At 40.0% G+C, this 19,178-nt stretch overlaps 1 protein-coding gene across 4 annotated transcripts; it reads left to right on the top strand.

Moving 5' to 3' along the window:
* The first annotated feature begins 86 nt into the window (after positions 1-86).
* Positions 87-17,804, top strand: afap1 (actin filament associated protein 1). Of its 4 annotated transcripts, none has more exons than XM_088292942.1 (18): positions 87-200; positions 4,500-4,628; positions 4,924-5,006; positions 8,590-8,698; positions 8,781-8,992; positions 9,201-9,380; positions 11,236-11,316; positions 11,488-11,563; positions 11,658-11,813; positions 12,459-12,670; positions 12,789-12,934; positions 13,031-13,145; positions 14,013-14,177; positions 15,121-15,250; positions 15,611-15,775; positions 16,103-16,293; positions 17,089-17,256; positions 17,383-17,804. In XM_088292942.1, the coding sequence occupies exons 2-18, from the start codon at positions 4,502-4,504 to the stop codon at positions 17,407-17,409; spliced, it is 2,343 nt and encodes a 780-aa protein (XP_088149068.1). In that variant the 5' UTR covers positions 87-200; positions 4,500-4,501; the 3' UTR covers positions 17,410-17,804. The 4 variants fall into 4 exon arrangements, with proteins under 4 accessions (XP_088149068.1, XP_088149067.1, XP_088149066.1 ...); XM_088292941.1 differs by lacking the exon at positions 87-200 and adding an exon at positions 2,154-2,314 and having other exon boundaries at positions 8,590-8,671; XM_088292940.1 differs by lacking the exon at positions 87-200 and adding an exon at positions 2,154-2,314.
* Positions 17,805-19,178: the final 1,374 nt, after the last annotated feature.

Raw genomic sequence — 19,178 nt, 5'->3', positions numbered from 1 at the left:
TAATAAATATAAAAGTCTATATATTTGATTATTGATATATATTTCCCTTTATATGATTTGATTTCTTATGCCAACGCGCTATCAACAAATAAGCCTCGCCCCTTTAGCTCTGATTGGCTGTAGATTGTGTCGTCACTTCCGGCCTAGCCTCTTGATTGCCACCGCTCTGTGAACAATAAGCAACCTGAGAAAGGAGCAAGGTGAGCCACGTTTGCATTGATTTCACTCACTTTTATGCTGCTTTTTTCTGTCTTTATGTGTTTTCACGTATTTGTGCGAGTGAATTGTTACTTGAGGGAGCATGTGGCTGGAGAGGGGAGGAGGGCTGGCTGGATATGGTGAATGGCTGGGGGGGCGTAGTATTGTATTGTCCTGTCATTGAGAACTGGATGCTAGTTATATTGATCGTCAAACAGACACACGATGTCTTGGCAAAAATGGGGTTTTCTCATGCATGTTCCTTAAAAATAAACAAATAAAAAAAATCACATTTGTGCTGCTTTTTAGTTTTTCTAAGCAAGTTATATGTATTTCAGTATGTTTGGTTTTCCTTTTGTTTAAATTACCACATCATATAAATTTTTTCCGCGTAGTATTTATACATTTTGTTCTCGTAATGTGAGCAAAATATTGTGAGACATTACCGTCTTACGACTTTTTCCAAGTCGGAGAAGACTTTCACCTCATATTATGAGGTCGTTATTTTTGCTACATAGGCAGAATTTCCCCCTTTTCTTATTCTCATAATATTTGAACTTTATTCTTCTGACATTACGAATTTTTATTTCCTTTAATATTATATTTTTCTTCTCACGGGTTTACGACCTTTTCTAACAAGATTGTAATTTTTTGCATAATATTTTTACATTTTTTTGTAAAAGTTCAACTTTTTCGTCATAACATCCTGACTTCTTTTTGTTCCTGCCGCTTTAATCTCACATGTTGGCGACACTTTCTAATTGGATTATGATGCTTTTGTGAAAATACTGCAACTTTATTCTTGTGACATTACAACTTTTCTCTTAATATAGCAAATGTATTCTCATGCCATTGCAACTTCATTCTCACAGGTTTAGATCTTTTTTCTAGATTACAAGTTTTTTCTTTTGTTATGACAATTTTATTCTTGCAATATAATAATCCATTTTAAGATTTTCTTTTTCTCCTTGATTTCTCATAATATTACATATTTCTTGCTGTATTCTTCGAACATTTCAACTTTATAAGTTTCTGACTTTTCCCAGAGCCGCATGAAGTCAGTCATTCCGGGCATAGTTGGCTACGCTGTGAGGACAAGGCTTGCCTGTCTCCTAATGAAATTTTCCCAGCCGAAATGGCTCAACAAGGAGTTTTCTTTCTCCTTTATTTATTATTGTATAAAAAAATATTATATTTTTTGTTGGAATATTATGTTTAATCTTGTAAAATTATGTGTTTTCTTTCCCTCTTGTTGGTACATTATTCGCCTGCCATTACAACTTTTTCACTTGAACAAAAAGGATGCCTTTTTTTCCTCATAATTTTTTTTCTGATAACTTTATATACTTTCTACTAAGATTATGTTTTTCCCCCTCATACCGCAATATTTTTTTCCACATATAAGTTTCATGGGGAAATTGTTTAGCTTTGTTCTTGTATCGTACAACAACTGTTTGATTTTGACTTTGTAGTAACATTTGGACATTTTTTTGCGTATTGTGATAGGGTTTTTTAAAAAGAAATTTCTTGTAATATGAAAAATTTCTAATTAATATAACATGTTTTTGTCTTTTTTTATGATGACTGGCGGTATTATCCCTGCATAAAAATGTACCCTCATACCTTACTCTTTATTTTGACAAGATTACGACTTTTTTTTTCCATCTCGACAATTAAGTTTGTTTTTGGAGTGATTACGATTTTCGGTTTCATTCTTTTTCCTCATACTATTACAGTTTTGATTTTTTTTCTTTGCTAAAAGGGTGAATTCGTTTATTTCCTCTAAGTATCGTTACAATAGTGTATATAAACGAAACTTTTACATTTCTATGGCATTTGGTGGTACACGTGGTAGTTACGTTTAAACCCTCCCAAAAAAACAACACCGTTATGTCCGAGGGTTCGTGAAGGCGTCGCGTGGAGGGCGGTGAGGAAAGAAAACGGTGGGGGGGAAAGTGAGAAGGAAAAGGGAGAAGAAGGAGGAGGAAAATTTGTAGGGGGAAAACGCCTGCAACCACGGCGAAAAGTAACAGCGTGGACGTCTAACCGTGTATGGACCGTCGTTTGGCGGATTACATGATGAGGAGCGAGCCTGTGCTTTTTACTTCCAGCGGGGGTGAGTTTCTGACTGAGTTCGTGAGTGGCCTCAACTTGGATGCTTTTTTTTTTTTTGTCTTTTTTTTTTCGGACCTGACGGCGAAATGTTCCCCTCTTTACTACACAATGACTTCACTCTACATTAACACTCAACACTTTTTCTTTGTGTTTCGAGTTATCTATCGCCTAAATGTATTTTGTTGTTACGAGATGGATCTACCACTAATTAAAAACAGTCTTTGTGTTCAGAAGAGTAGTACTTATATAGGTCATAAGACCCCGCACCCCCCCCCCTCCCGTAATGCTCCGACCGACCTCCATTCACTTACCTTTTTTTTTTTTCCTTAACATCTATTTTCACACCTCCAGGCTAGTTCCAGTCTAATTGTGAGGTGGTGGTGGTGGTGGGGAGCAAATGTGTCCCTATCCACACTGCTTACAATTTGTGGGCCTCTTTCACTCATTGGTAACAATGTAAACTCAATTCCGTAATCAAACTGTCCCACGCATTTTACGAACAGTTTTAAACAATCAAAACTTCGAAAGGAAAAAAGTCATTGTATAAATTTGTATACAGTTACATAGCTTTTTTTTAGCCATTTCATCAGTAGGAAACACTAAATTAAATTCCACAGTCAAATTGTCACACAGGAGTAACAAAGAAGGCAAATGCAATACCTTATTTTCTATGATAATTATTTATTTAATAAATATTTTACCACAATGAAGTAAAAAATGTTGAAGAAAAACTCAACATTTAATGAGAATCAAGTAGTAATTTTCTAAGGATAAAGTAAAGCAAATGTGCTTTTTTTCCCTTAAATATGGCCTCTTTTTTTTGCTATTTCCTTCATTGGACACAACAGAGTCAAACTGTCACACAAATGAAAATAAATGACGATGTAAATTCACACATAAATTGTCCATCCATTGGAAACAACACAAAATTACTTAATATTCATTCAACTAATTATGTCTTATCAATACCAGTATTCGCTCTTTTCGTATTGATGTCGCTCATTCTATTGATATGTCAAATTTCATTGAACAAAATGATGAAAATTGTGGACAACGACCTTTCTTTCTGAAGTAGATGTAGTTACACCGATGTGTCCAACTGCCACAGTATGGCACCAACTACTCCTGAAGAGGACTTCCTCAATGACAGATTTTATTTGCCTTTAGTATCTGTGGCTGGTATCGACAGTCTCGACAAGTACTGAAACCTTAAAATAACAACTATTGATCGAGATTAGAGGTATTAGAAAAGCCGCTCTAAAACCAATTACGGATACCTGTAAAACCTACTTAACTACAGTATGAATGTATACTTGGTTACTTCCCACCACTGGTTATATGAATGTTGCTCGCTGTGTAACACTCACATCATTCATCCCAGGCTGTTCGCAGTTTGGAGGCTTGTGGTTAGCATCGAAGCACCCTCTAATTATCTTTGGGAAAGAAATACCAGAGGGCGCATCTTCACTCTCTCCAATCTGACTTAGCCCTGATCCCTCCAGCGCCACGCGGAGGTTTCGCAGATGTATACTTTCGGGTCGGAAAACATCTGCTTGTAGGTTAAACCACCTGTTTGATAGCAATCAAACCAGCCCTGTGATGTTTCGACCGAGCTTTCAACGGAATGACGTGAGCGCCGCAACGTTGTAATTACAGATCCGAGACGGCTCGTCTTTCGCCAGAAACTAATGCCGCTGCGGCCTCCATCCTGTGATTTGTCCGTACCGTTCTCCCGTCAGGCGCAGTGCCGAGTAATGCTCGAGGAGAAAAATACTTTCATGGCTCTTTGAAAAAAGTCGTACTGTTACAAGAATAGCAATGCAATACTCTGAGTAGAAGAAAAAAAAATAATGTATGAATGAATGTTCAATTGTTATACAAACTATCGTTCAAGTTATTGTAATAACGTAACAGAAAAATTCTTGCAGTATGTCAATGTAATTTATTCCTTATGAATATTTGAAATCTTGCTACAGATTTTGGCAAGCATCGTGAAAGCTGGCATGCTTGATTTGCTTGTGCAGGTTGCATCAAGCGATGTGTTGCGACCGATTTGGCCCTCGGGCCTTGAGTTTGATACCTGTGTGTTAGGAGTGTAGGCATTTTCTTCACCAAAGTTCTATTAGAATTATTATTCATTTTATTTTTTAAATGTGACTGATCACATTGTATGGCGGGTGTTGCAGCAATGGAGGAGCTGGTGTACGAGCTCCGGCTATTCCTCGACCTGCTGGACCGGGAATATCTAAGTGCCGGAATCCGTGAGAAGAAAACACACCTCTCCAACATCCTAAACAGAGTCCTGTCGGAAAAAGGTAACACTACACTTTGCGGCAAACTCTCAATGACCCCAAAAATGAGATGTTTGGTGATGTTGTGACTGTTTGTGTGCCTCTGTGAGTGCTGCTGTTTTGATTAGCAACCAAGTTCAAATGGCTTAACTCTCTGCTGTTCATGTCTGAGCTGTAGCCTGAGATATTTCCAGTTACGGACTGTTTTTTTTTTCTTTTAGGCAAGCGCAGGTGCCTATTCATTGAAGTGGACGGTGGGAACTGCAATTTACGTGTTGCGTGAAATTAATACCGAATGCATTTTGTCACTTTTCCACAGAGCCATTATGTAAAGCAGAGATCCACAGTGGACTACCGGCCCCACCTCAGATGCCACTGCCTGAAATCCCCCACCCCTGGCTGGTAAGACCAGACTCCATTTTTTTTGGGTGGTTTGTGGTGTTTTGTTTTTATGTACAAGAAAAAAAATGTAATCTTTCTCAAGGAAAAAGTTTGAGCTATCACGATATTGAGAGAAGAAATAGCACTTTTATTACAGGAAAAATGTGGAAAAGTTTCTCGATAATCAAGATTGTGATTTTGTGGGTAAAATGTTGTTAATGTTTTGATTTTGCAAGAAAAGTCATAAATATGAGACGTCGTAAAACACCAAAGGATAGACATTGCTATAGTAATGGGGAAAAGTTGTAATTTTGAGGAAAAAAATTAATTTGAGAAGTGCAAAACAGAAATCTTGCAGGAAAAATGTTTTCATATTACAAAAATAAACAACTATTACGAGAATTCTTTTTTAAATATTACAAGAAAGTGGCTAAATAGGGTCCAAACCTTTGGATTTAAGCATCACATTCAAAGAAACAAAAGGACACAAGGGTCACTTTTTTTTTAAAATTCTTCAAATTTAATTTATTAAACACGCTAAGATCAATCACGCAAACGATTATATTTAGTTTATTTTCAAGTTGATATGATGAACTGAGTTTAAAGTCATCGTGATGAGGTTAAAAATCGTCATGCTGTGATTTAATGTCGTCATGACGACATTAAAAGTCATTATGATGGCTTTAAATCTCATCATGACAACACCCATTCTCATATATTGGCCACCGTGTTCGGAACAAAGTTGAACGACAAAACTGCAATTTAAGGAAACACGAGCCTATTTTGCGACTCATCAATCACCGTTATATGTCGACTTGTGATTTCATGTTTGGGTGTATCCTGGCATCACTTTATGGTACCATGGACATCCTACTTTTTAGAATACCCTCGTCAACGAAATCTCAGCTTTTTTTCTCGCTGAGTGACACCATTACGCCATCGTATAATATAAGAACACAACAAACAACATTTTTGCTGAGGTACAAGATTCTGGGGTTTGTGGGGGTTTGTGGGTGTGTGTGCGTGTATGTGCGTGCTTGACTGCTACCTTTCGTTGCAGTAGGCTTCAAACAAACTTTGCAGGCTGGAGTCACTTGTTTTATGTCTGTCGCCGAAAAGCCAAACCACTTCCAAACAACTGCAAGTACTGCTCCCGGGAACACATTTTTTTCCCCCTATTTTGCCGTTGCCATGTGCTCTTGTTCCGCTACTCTGAGAAGCATAACTTTGGGATGGAAACAAGGGGCAAGGTGGAAGCTACGGAAGCTCATGGGGCGAACGCGCACTTCAAAAAATTGAAATAAAATCAATAAATCTTGATTTGATTTGTATATTTTCCAAATTATCCACAACAAAAAAAGTTTAATTTAAAAAAGGGCTACAAATATGACAGAAGTAAAGTTGTCTTTTATAAAAAAAAAGAAAATACATGGAATTTTCACAAAAAGTACAAACTATTACCCCAATTGCTGCTTTCGAGAAAGAAGTTAGCAGTCGTGCATCAAAATTAGGAGAAAGAAATCGCACTACTAAAAAAAAAAAAGAAAAAAATGTTGTTACCTTGCCGATGGAGCCGTGAGAAAATAAATCCCCATCTTAGATTTGAATAAAGTTTTCGCTTAAGCAGACTACGATTGGGTGTGTGGCTAAAATGCCGCGATCTGTGAGCGCGAGAAGTGAACTGTGTGCGAGCGGGTCGGCACGGGGGAGGAAGAGACAGCCTTGACCACAGTCTGTCTGTGACCCGCGCCAGCTCGGCCAAACCGGCGCGCTTCGGCGAGACTTCCAGCCTGCGGCTTTTCCGAGCTCTTCGAAACTGTGCTTTCCATGCTGCAGTCTGCGCTGGCCATTTGGATGAATCGCGGCCACTTCGGGGACTGTCGGCTCCCGTTGAGTGGCGGCCTGCGTTTAACTCATTCATTACCAGCTGAGTAAAAAAATGGATCTTTGACGTCTTTAGCCGTCAATGGCAGTCGATGAGTTAATAGACTATTGCCATACTGGCCCGCTTATAATTACAGCTCAGATGTTCATAGGCAGAATCACTTGTGGGCCTACGAAGGCTCGCAGGTGAGTCGCCAGCCAATCACAATTCCATTTTGCAACTCTTCGGGAACGGCCGACTGGCCAGGAAAATGTTTGGCAGTCCTTCACACCTACTTCCAGTTACGTCACGCTCCACATTTTGCGCAGCGCTCGTTTCGAGGGCGCACAAATGATTTCCATATGTGTTGATGTTGGAGAGCGATGACGCCCCCCTCCTCCCCTCTCGCTAACCCCCTCGGGGCGGGACCCTCCCTCTGCTTGGCAAGTCAACACACAGGGCGTTGCGTCACGCGAGCGCTAAAATTCCAAAGCATACATCATATTTATTTATTTTTTTTTGCCTTTTGTTTTGCTCGGCGTATGTAGGTCACCGACATGTCGACACTGTTCTATTTTCCTGGCTCCGCAATGGTTGGGAGAGGTGGGCTTGAGGACAGTGTGAATTATTTGTAAACATATTATAATATTTAATTTGCCTGGTCATTCTAGAAAAAATAATAACGACCATTATTTTGATTCACATTGAAATCACGATTATTCAAACATTTATTCATTGATTTCACAATGTTTTCCTTGAACTCGTAAAACTCAACTACCCGCAGCTATTATCATAGCATAGCCTAGTCATGCCAGCACATTGAACACTTTATTCTTGAACACTCTATTCTTTTTGTCAAGTACAAAATGACCTTGTGAATGTCATGTGAAATTCAAGCCCCTTTGCGTTTTGATTCTGCTACATCCACACCTTTGATGCCTTGCATCTTGGCATACATTGAAACCTTGAAGAAACATTACCCTTATCTCATTCTCATATTTATTTGAACTTGTGTTATTTTCACAAATCTTAGGACTTACTGGGCAAACCTGGGATCTCGGGGATTGTATTTTGTGCCATGTCATGTGGAAATGTGTGTTGGTACGACAAAAGAAAGTCCTTGGATCTTTGTATGCTTGGATTTTGAGGAAAGGGAGAAAAGAAAATCGCTTTGGGATGGCAGAATCATATACGCTAACACGCCTGCTGCACAAGCTTCATCATACATTCGGGGTACTTTCATGTCGGGAACTTTGATCAATCGTCCAGCCATACAGTTGAATATGATTCAAATACTCTACAGACTCTTCTCTCGGAATGGAACACCCTTACCAAAAAGAGACATGAATGTCATCATCCAAAGCATGTCGGCATTTTCTGTTCATTTTTCAACTTTGACTTTCTTTTTTACAACTCCAACTCAATTCCATTCATCGTTGTGAGGCGTAATTATACATCTCTCAAACCCAAAGTTGTCCTTGGCCTTTGCCTTGTTTTCATCTGTCGTGCAGTACCGTGTAATTATTGTCTTTTCCCCCTCGCAAACATTCCTTCAACTGATCCTTTACTGCATCTCATCTCCTTTTTTTTTTTTTTTTTTTTTTTATTGACTTGTATCAAAACATTCAGCGCAGATGCCAGATAAGGTTTTCGATAGATGAAATTCCGATGTTCTTTGTCCAGCTTCTGCCTATTTGGGAATGTTGTCCCTAATTTATCCAATTTCTATCCTCCTCACAGGCTCCAAATAACGGGCCTCCTCCACTACCCAGCTCTTCTCTGCCGGAAGGTTACTACGAGGAAGCAGTGCCTTTAAGCCCCGGTAAAGCTCCGGAATACATCACATCAAGTGAGTGATGTGATCTTTCACAACAAACCTTTCGATCCGTCTTTTTTTTTTTATATTTCACTCTGACGGTTTCCGCCTGCAGACTACGATTCAGACGCTATGAGCAGCTCCTACGAGTCATACGACGAGGAAGAAGAGGACGACAAGGGTCAGAAGACGCGCCACCAGTGGCCCTCCGAAGAGGCCTCCATGGATTTGGTGAAGGACGCCCGGATATGCGCTTTCCTCTTGCGCAAGAAACGCTTCGGCCAGTGGTCCAAGATTCTCTGCGTCATTAAAGATAACAAACTTCTGGTGAGGAGTGATTCTTCCTCGTTCGGCCAAAATTACTGCTTCGTTGTAAAACTAAAGTAAAACCACTAAAGCAAGGGATCAAAATTGAAAACAAACTGATTGTTTTGTGGAAACAGGGGCAGATTTAATGTCCTTTCAAATCAAACTTTCTCTTTTAGAAAGTGCAGCATTAATGCTGCCATGTGTTTTTGTTTTTGTTGCTCCGTAGTGTTACAAAACATCCAAAGACCACACGCCCCAAATGGAGCTGACCCTGTCAGGTTGCAGTATCAACCACATCCCCAAAGACGGCAAGAAGAAACGGCATGAACTGAAGATCATCCATCAGGGGGCAGATGCCCTGGTGCTCGCCGTGCAGAGCAAGGAGCAGGCCGAGGAGTGGCTCAAGGTAACAATATGCAATGTACAAATGAGAAGGAACAATTATAAAATGATCGTACAGCATCGAACCCAGAATCTCTAAACCACAGGTGTCAAACTCAAGGCCCGGGGGCCAGATCTGTCCCGCGACCTCATTTTATGTGGCCCGTGAAGGGCAAATCATGTACGTCAACTTTCTGTTTCTACCACATTTTCTTCCCTTTTAACAACAGTGAGATATGCCATATTGTCATTTATTTGTAACCAATCCTCCCCTTTTAAAATTGAAAAATTGCTCAACAAACTATTACTTACTGGCTTCTGATTTCAAAACTTGCTTTCCATCATTTTTTTGTGTGTACATGAAAATGTAAGGTGATCATACACTTATATGGTTTCACAGTCATAAAGGCCCTCTGCGGAAACCATAACGACGATGTGGCCCGTCCACAAAAATGAGTTTGACACCCCTGCTCTAAACTGTGAGGCGGACGTGCTAAGCAGTTGTCCACCGTGCCGCCTTGATCGTATTTTGTTTGGGATAAAAAAAAAAACTTGGAGGATTACTAAAATAAAGCTAAAAATTTCCAAAACAAAAATTGGAAAATATATCTAAGTCAAAGTTTAAGGGGGATGAAGCTCTATTTTAAAAAGTGAATTTATCAATTTTCATAATATTACCCCTATAGGACTTTTTTTTTTCCCGGAAGTATTTTTTTGCCATACAAACACACTTTTCCACTTGGTATTTTTTTTTTGGGGGGGGGGGGCACCACTTCACCTAAGTAGGCGTATCCCTTTTTTTTTTAATGAAACAACATAGTGACATATTGATTGCAAAATATTTTGTGTAACCCATATGTGAGCTGCTTTACGAGTCTCGGCTTCAGAGGTTCCGGTGTGCATGTGTCTGCCGCACTCACTGGCCTCCCTCTGCCAAAGCCATGGAGCCGCAGCCTGTCATTTCCCCCTACTGCAAACATAATTGCCGTATGCTCTCCCTAAGCCAAGAGCAGCGAGCTGAGTGCACTATGGCTCGCACCACAAGAAGAAGCGAGTGGACGTGCATCACCCAACCTCACTGGCAGATCCAGGTCCGCCGTGCACGAGGGTGACTGTAATGAACGCTGGCGCCCAATGCAGCCCTGCAAATCTCATTAACCCTTACTTGGCACGATTGCACCAAGATTCCTGAGCCATTGTGAAAGTCTGGGCCACTTAATGTGTGTAGCTGCGGTTTCGCTTAGCAACGTGAAATTTGGTAGGCATGCCACAAAAAAAAAGTCTCAAGAAGCCATGCCTGAAAAGCTGCGGCAAGTCTGCCATTTTGTTTTGTAGCAGCCATTTTAGAATCGTTTTGGTCATTTGCAGGGTGCTGTGTTCAAAATAACGTCATTTATATCTTCTTATTGCTGAATAAATTAATCTATTTATCGTAGTTTTCCTGCGTTATTTACATGGGTTGAAAAAAAAATAGTCTTAATGTATTTTGAAAAAGAAAGGAATGGGACATGCATATCTGTCACTTGAAAAATTGACACTCACATGCACAATTGACTACTGGTCAGAAATGTGGAAATTCTCCTCCGGACTCTCCATTTTCCTTCAGAAGCTCCACATTTGCAAATGTAGCAGATCTTCGTGGACCCTGCCCCTGTATACTTATGTAATCTTAATGAATGAGCATCTTAACTCTGTGGAAATATTTCAGGATTCCTAATCCAGCCATGTTTTATGGTCCTAACTTTCCGCTAGCCAAGCGAGGCTCAGCACCATATAAACCCATCCGCAATCCGCAGAATGTGTGCGGATTTTCCACTTCTTTTAATGACGATGACAGTCCCTTGTCGCCGATACCAGGTTTCTGATTTACATGTTTCTAGGTCATGAGAGAGGTGTGCGGTAATGGGACTTTTGAATTGGACCGCTCTGGATCACCTGTCCACAGACCTGAACTGGAAAAGGTAAAACCCCCCAAAAAAACGTGTAATTGTATGATCATCAGGTGATTGCACTCAACTGTAGTCAAGCATTGATTCTTTGTCGTAAAAACCTTTCAACATATGCTGCACTTTTTTTTTGTTTGTAGGTTTTTACTTTTTAATTAAAGCATTCTTTTGGTCCACTATTTTTAGAAATCATCATGTGACAGGCCAAGCTCAGATGGTGAAGCAACACACGAGAACGGACACGTCGACAACAAGGACCACGGTACGTATCAATAAAGAGAGCTTTTTTTGTTGTTGTTGTTTTTGAGGCTCCCATGCAAATCCATCCATGGGATCCTTCTCTGGTGGCATTCCAGGAAAAGGAAAGAAAAATTCCAAGTCCGAGCAGGGCAAGACCGGGACTGTTGGGAAAGGCGCTGGGAAGAAGATCACCAAGATTATTGGGCTGGGCAAGAAGAAGCCGTCCATGGATGAGCAAACTTCATCAGCAGAGGAAGATGTACCCACGTGTGGTAAGCTATGCACTGTTAGTGTTGCAGTCGTGGAAAGCAACCAAAATGATTTGTGACTATACTTAAGTAAATATTCCAGATATTTGTACTTTGCTTGAGTATTTGTATATTGGATGACGTTTTACTCCCTAACTTTGGAAACATGAACGACAATGATGACACATTGTTTGATTTATTTAAGACAAGTATGGAATTGTGCATCACATTCCCAGGAATCCCACATTTCCCGCCCAAAAAATGCAGTGATTTTTTTTTTTTTTAGGGTTATTTGCTAAGTGTTTTTAATGACGAAAATAGAAGGGATACTCTATAATATTGTGCTTTACAAAATTATATAGCATAGTATAATTAAGTGGAATGTAAAGAATTAAACCTCATCATTATGGGTCTTTCTGCTGTACGCAACTTGGCCACCAGTCGGCGGTATAATATATTTAACAGACTGTATTTAACTCCTTTCTTGTCCGATTCAAACCATCCCAACAAAGCATTTCAACAAAACATTTTAAAGTTTAGTGTAGACTTTTCAGACTTCAACATTCAAATTCCCAAAATGTTATTCCACAACAAATTTATGTTTTTACTCCTATTGTGCAAAAGAGCCTGTTTTATTAACTTCCCAACCTTGTTGTTTCCCATTGAAAGGCTACCTGAATGTGCTGTCCAACAACCGCTGGCGGGAGCGCTGGTGTCGTCTCAAAGACAACCAGCTGCTGCTGCACAAGGACCAGGATGATCTTAAGAGCCACATCGCTTCGCTGCCCCTCCGAGGTTGCGAAGTCAGCCCCGGCCTGGATCACAAGCACCCTTTTGCCTTCCGCTTGCTTCGCAATGGTCAGGAGGTGGCTGTACTGGAGGTACTTGAAGCCGTCATCAACATCGAGAGCTTTTTTTTTTTTTTTTTTCAATCACATATGCACACTAATATAAATAAAAAGAAAATTCTTTTGTTTCATTCTTCTTGGTTCTGTCCAGGCATCCTCCTCTGAAGCCATGGGTCGCTGGCTGGGAGTCTTACTGGCCGAGACAGGCTCCACCGCAGACCCAGCTACCTTGCATTACGACTACATTGACGTGGAGACCACCGCCAACGTAATCCAGCTGGCCAAACAATCACTCTGGTGAGAGACGTGCGACGGGTGGCCCCCGTCAGACGTCAACCAAGTCAATCGACAGCGGTCAGAATTCTTTAAATGACTTATTAATGTTTCTTCCAGTTTTACAAGTAAGCGTGCAATCTCCCCTAACCCGTACTTGGACAATCCAGTCGGCAGCTATGCCTGCCCCAGCGGGATGGCTCTGCACTACCATGACGTACCCATCAATGGAATGGTAATGCTCACGTTTCACCTTTTCCCATAGGAAATTATGGAAATAATTCATTCCATTTGGGGGTGGTGAAAGACAAGAGAAGTGGTCATTTTGACTCACCCAAAAAAAAAAAAAGGCTCAGAAAAAACGTTTGACTAGACCACGTGGTGTTCATTTCAAAACGTGAAATTTGGTAGGCATGTCAATGATGTGCCACCAAAAAAAGTCGTTAGCTAGTTTTGGTTAAAAATGGCCATTTTAGTGTCATTCTATATATAGTGCTCATATAGTGTCAAATTTTGAAAATTCAGTCCCAAATCCGATTTCTCTTACCAACACTAAATTTGGTAGTCATGTCAGTCATGAGTAACCCACAAAAAACGTCTCAAGCAGCCATGCTCATAAACACAAAAGCAGTCTACCATTTTGGTTGGAAGTTGTTGTGCTCCAAACCTGATTTGTAAATAATAATAATAAATAAATAAATAAATCATCCCCCAAAGCCTGTTTCACTTTGCAACATGAAATTTCGTTGGCAAATCAATCTTGAGCAGAGCCACAAAAAAGCTGTGAAAAGCCATAACCGTAAAGACACAAGAAATGTGCCATTTTTGTTTGAAGCTGTCAAACTTGTTCAAAAGATTTTGACCAAATATTGTGGCCATCAAATTTGAAGCGTGTATACTTGACACTTAATCCCTAAAAACGGGTCTTTTTGTCATAGCGTTGTCTGAGCAAGGCGACCAAATTTGGTGACTCGCATTGATGAGAACTCGGTGGGAGGGCCTTTATCCAAAGATTCTCATAATCTACTAACATTTCTCCTTCTAACACCTTTATGTCCCCTTGTATCTTCTCTTTCCTATCTCTCTTGGCATTAACGTGCAGCATTCCAGTCCCGGCACAGGTGGGAAGGAATTGCACGATGAGAACTCCTATGAAAACGTACCTTCAGCCAAGCTGACCGTCTCTACAAATCACTATAAGACACCTCTTTCTAAAGTCTCTTCTAAGTTCCTCACTGCTGATACTAAAACCAAAGCTGCTGCTCAGGTGACTAACATTGCTTAACACTTTTTGCTATTAACATTCCAATCAAAAAAACTGCTGATGTCTTAATAACAAGCTTGCCCTTTCACTTGAGTCTGATCAACCAGAAAGCGTGCAAAATTAGGCCAGAAGATATCGGTCTGTGACTTTTACGCGGAATTCCCAGCGACGTAAATGTGGCAGAATTTCTGTGCAAGGACTAACACAAATTCAGGAATTTGGACACCTAACCTTTCCTGTAGTTTTTGTGTTGAAAGTATTTTATGCATTACCAGAAAGTTACAGCTCCAATACTAGCGCCGGAAGCTGGAAATGTGCCTTGCTGACATCATCCCCACCAGTTTAGAGCAATAATAATTCTATCTTCTATGTGACTAGCGATTATTTCGGCCTTCTGGTGTGGAGTTTGCTTGTTCTCCTTGTGCCTGCATGGGTTTTCTCCGGTTCCCTCCGACATTCAAAAGACATGCATGGTAGTTTAATGGGACATTCTAAATTGGCCCGAGGGTTGAGTGTGAGCATGGATGGTTGTTTGTCTTTGTGTGCCCTGCGATTGGCTGGCAACCAGTTCAGGGTGTACCCCCGCCTACTGCTTGAAGACAGCTGGGATAGACTCCAGCACCCCCGGCGACACTTGTGAGGAGATGCGGAACAGATAATGGATGATTCAGTTCCGGGTTTGGTAGCTGGGATATTGCCAACAATGTTCATTTTTGTTTTTCAAAGTAAAAGCATATGTTTGCAATTGGTTGCAAAAGTCTTATTTTGAAAAATACAAAGATAATCATTCTGCTTTCATAGAGGACTGCAGAAATCTGAGAATAATTACTATTGAGAGGCTGAAATTCTTAGGATTTAGACAATATGAAGTTAAACAAGGATTATTTTGGTAAATGTTTAGTTGTCGATTAATTGTTGCAGCTCTGCTGTGTTCTGTTCCAACTAGTTTAAGGGAAAGAAGGGAACCACAAGCAATGGGTTGGCATCCAAACTGAAGGCAGATCCAAGAAGTCAGCAAAAGAAGAACGGAGTGGCGTGTATGAACGGGACAGCATCACTGAAACGCAATAACTCCAGTAAGTAGCACTAAATGTGCAATACTTGTTTTAAATTTCACTTGAACGAACGTTCCGTCTCAATACTAGGTACATGTTAGATAATAATACAAAAATATCTAGGATGAAAGCGATCAAATCCTGTTTCTGTCACCAATTGTTTGATTTGAAAGGAGAAGAAGAGAGGAGAAGCGGATGGCAAAATCCAAATGTCTAATAGAATAATTTATATGGCCGTTCGTTACTGTGTCTAATGTCAAATTTAATCTGGATTTGATCCGGATTGGCTACAATTGAAATTTGCCATCGGTGAATCTGGATCTCATTCAAATGGCGTCTCTGGCACCAATTTCAATCCGATCCGCTCGTTTTGTGTTCCAGATGCGGAGCAGTATAAATACGGGAAAAATCGCGTGGAGGCAGACGCCAAGCGGCTACAGGCCAAAGACGACGAGCTGACCAAGAAGAAACTCGACATCAGGAACCATCTGACCGCTCTGAAGAAGGAACGGAAGGATTTGCGCAGTGCTATTGAGGCGGCCTCAGGTGAGACGGAGAATAGAGGCAGGCTTACGTGCCAAAAACAATCGTACGACTTCAGTGTTGCCTCACTATATGGTGGTCTATCGGCAGGTTTATAGCCATCAGAAATTTCAACTCCCTGTTTTTAAATTCATGTTGCTTCAAGCGTCATATCACCTCCTCATAGATGGTACTTGTTTGCCCATCTATGGCGTTTTCCCATTATGCGTTAGCATTAAATTAGTGGTCTTAAATGTAAAATTATGTGCTCGTTTTAAATACAAAGTGTAATTTTCATTTATTTTTTTTATTAGTTCGACAGTAAACTCCAACTGTTTTTTTTCTTAACAGGCAAACGATCACAGGCCTCCCTGTCTGAACGTCTGAAGAAGGTGGAAGACGAGTGCAGGCAGAAAGAGGAGGAGCGCGTGAACCTGGAGCTGGAGCTGACCGAGGTCAAAGGCAGCCTGAAGAAGGCCCTGAGCGGAGGCGTCACCCTCGGCCTCACCATCGAACCCAAAGCCGTTCCGCCGACGGTCCAGGTCACTACACCACTGCCGTCACGTCAGCTTCATATTGATATGCTTGGGTTTTTTTTTTTGTTGTTCTTTAGTTAGTTATGCTTTGGTTTTTTTACTTTTATCCAGCATGAATTAAACACTATCCATCCATTATCTGAACCACTTTTCTTCGCGAGGGTCGTGGAGTGCTAGAGCCTATCCCTGATGTCTTCGGGCTGTCGGCGGGGTACACCCTGGACGGGTTGCCAGCCAATCGCAGGGCACACATAGACAAACAACCATTCACGCTCACACTCATGCCTAGAGGAAATTTAGAGTGTCCAATAAACCTGCCATGCATGTTTTTGGAATGTGGGAGGAAACCGGAGTACCCGGAGGAAACCCAAGCAGGCACGAGGAGAACATACAAACTTCACACAGGAAGGCCGGAGCTGGAATCGAACCCACGACCTCTGCACTGTGAGGCCATCGTGCTAACCAGTTACCCACCGTGCTGCCTAAAATTAGATATTCACAAATAAAATTTTCATTTTAATATTAACATTTTAGTTACTGTTTGTTTCTCTCCTAAAATTTCAACCTTGTCTTGTACTATAGCAGTCTTTTTGTAAAATTTTTTAAATTGATTTTTTCTAAATTTTTATATTGATCAAGTTGTATAGCGAGGTTGCTCACGCTCAATATTGTAATGCCAAGGACAACCACGCTCTGTATGAGATAAGGATTATTAATGTGTATATCTGCATGCATATACAGTTTATAAATTGCCATGTTTGTCTAGTAACTGGTGTTTCTCCTGGCGCTATTACAACATAGTCGCCGGCGTCCTTACGACGGGTCCAGGAGTCTTCACCCTTCTCCAGTTGCGACACCAGCGACACAGAGACCTGCTCCCTGCCCGTGAACAGCGCCTCCCTGCTCCGCCGCCAGCAGGGCCTCCCCAAGGCCTCGCCAGTGCGAGGACACGTCCTGAGGAAGGCCAAGGTCAGTGGTAACAAAAACACACAAAAAATCGCAACAATTATAAAATACTGTTTGTTCCATTGTAACTGCATATTTCATAAACAAACAAATAGTCCATCAATAAACGTTTGCCTGTTTATTTTCCAGGAATGGGAACAGAAGAGTGGCACATAAAGTCCTTCAACTTGCTCTTAGCTTCTCTTTTTTAGGAGCCACAGCATATGTATTTATTTGAGATGGTCTCGACCCACACACTTTTTTGTTTACCCAAAAAAAAAAAAAAAACAACAACAAAGAAATGCTGTTGCTGTTTTCAGACACTTTTCTACTGCATGCTTGGTGTACATACTGTTGATGTGTGTGTCGTTTGACTTTCTTTTTGTACTTTTGCTCCAAAGTCTCCACAGATTCAGTCCAAATTCAATATTTATTTGTAAATGTTTCAAGAAAAGAGGTAGTAGCTTCCTTCTATTTATGTTGATATATTTAAAGTATATATATAGAAAAGGAATTTCTTTACACCGCCAGTTTCCCCAAACTTGGGGTCGGACCCTTGTGGGGGAGGCATTTTGGGTCCAGATCCGCATTTTGGGTAGCCTTGCTTAACATGTTAATACTCTTGCTTTATTTGGAACGCTTATGGGTCTTAATTGCTCCCTAACAACAATTACAACCAGTCTGAAAAGAGAAAAAAAAATCACTTTAATACTCGACCAATCCCAGTTCTGTGCGCATTTTGCATTTATTTTATTATTGACGCAATGACATGTTTGCGTAATTTTAATTTTATCTCATCATCGGTATTTTATGAGGAAAAATGTCTTGGTTTTGAATTAATAGAAGGAAAAACATAAAAATAAAATAGAAAATAATAGGAGAGCAAGTTGTAATTTGGGGAAAATGGTACTCAAGAAAAATTACTCGATGAAAGTTGCAATTTGAGAAACAAGTTTTAATTCAAGAATTTCCCAAAAGAGAAAAGAAAATCTTAATTCTCAACGAAAAAGAGAAAGTTCAGAGATTGTTGTCACTTTACAAGAAATATGTCTTAATTTTACAAGGAGAATAAAAATCTTAATTTAAGTAAAAGACCCAATTTGGAGATAAGATTCAATTTTACATGAAAAAAAAGTTATTTGGGGAAAATATTTCACCAAAAGCTGCAACGTTAACGAGGAAAAGACCCAGTTAAAAAGATAAAGTTGCAATTTTACAGGAGAAAAAAAAAATCATTTATCAACAATACAGGGTAATAAAAAAAAAGGAAATTGGCTACAAATAAAACTTTGGAGATAGTTATTTTGGGAGAGCAGAACCTGATGCAACACAATATTAATAGGGAAAATGTTATTATTTTTTTCATCTTTTCAGTGTGGGCCTCAGGGTCCTTGGTCGTCTTGTAAAGTAATCGATAATATTTACGTATTATATATGGTAAGTTTTAGCCTTTTAGCATGTTGTGGCTTTACGCTGCCAATAAATGTGAACCTGCCATATGTAGCATAGCTTAGCTTAGCAGATCGGTTTGGGGAGAAGTAAGTTTGTCTGTTTTGTTTTTTTGCACCTTATAAATGTACTTTTATTTCACATTGGACAGTCGTCAGCTTGACGACGGTAACATGCTTTGTATATAATTTGAGAGACCCTCTGTTTACTGAATTATATCAATAAATATATTATAAAGTTGCCTTGTTTTTACCTTGTTAATACAACTTTATTTGTACAGCGCATTTTATAACAACACATTTAACTGAATATTATACTACAAATGACTGTTTCACATACTATTTTACTTTATGGGTGTCTTTTTATGGATGTCTTTAATAATAAAAAATGGATGAACAAAGACATTAAAATCACGTCATTCTGTTAAAAAAAAAAAGCTAAATCACTACCTTTCTTTCATTGTTTCTTCCTACCTTCCTTCTAAGCAATCCTTAATG

The sequence above is a fragment of the Idiotropiscis lumnitzeri genome, chromosome 4 (assembly GCF_059441095.1).
Source record: "Idiotropiscis lumnitzeri isolate Australia: NSW breed Sydney's pygmy pipehorse chromosome 4, RoL_Ilum_1.0, whole genome shotgun sequence".
Taxonomy (NCBI): domain Eukaryota; kingdom Metazoa; phylum Chordata; class Actinopteri; order Syngnathiformes; family Syngnathidae; genus Idiotropiscis; species Idiotropiscis lumnitzeri.
This window is presented reverse-complemented; position numbering and strand designations above follow the sequence as displayed.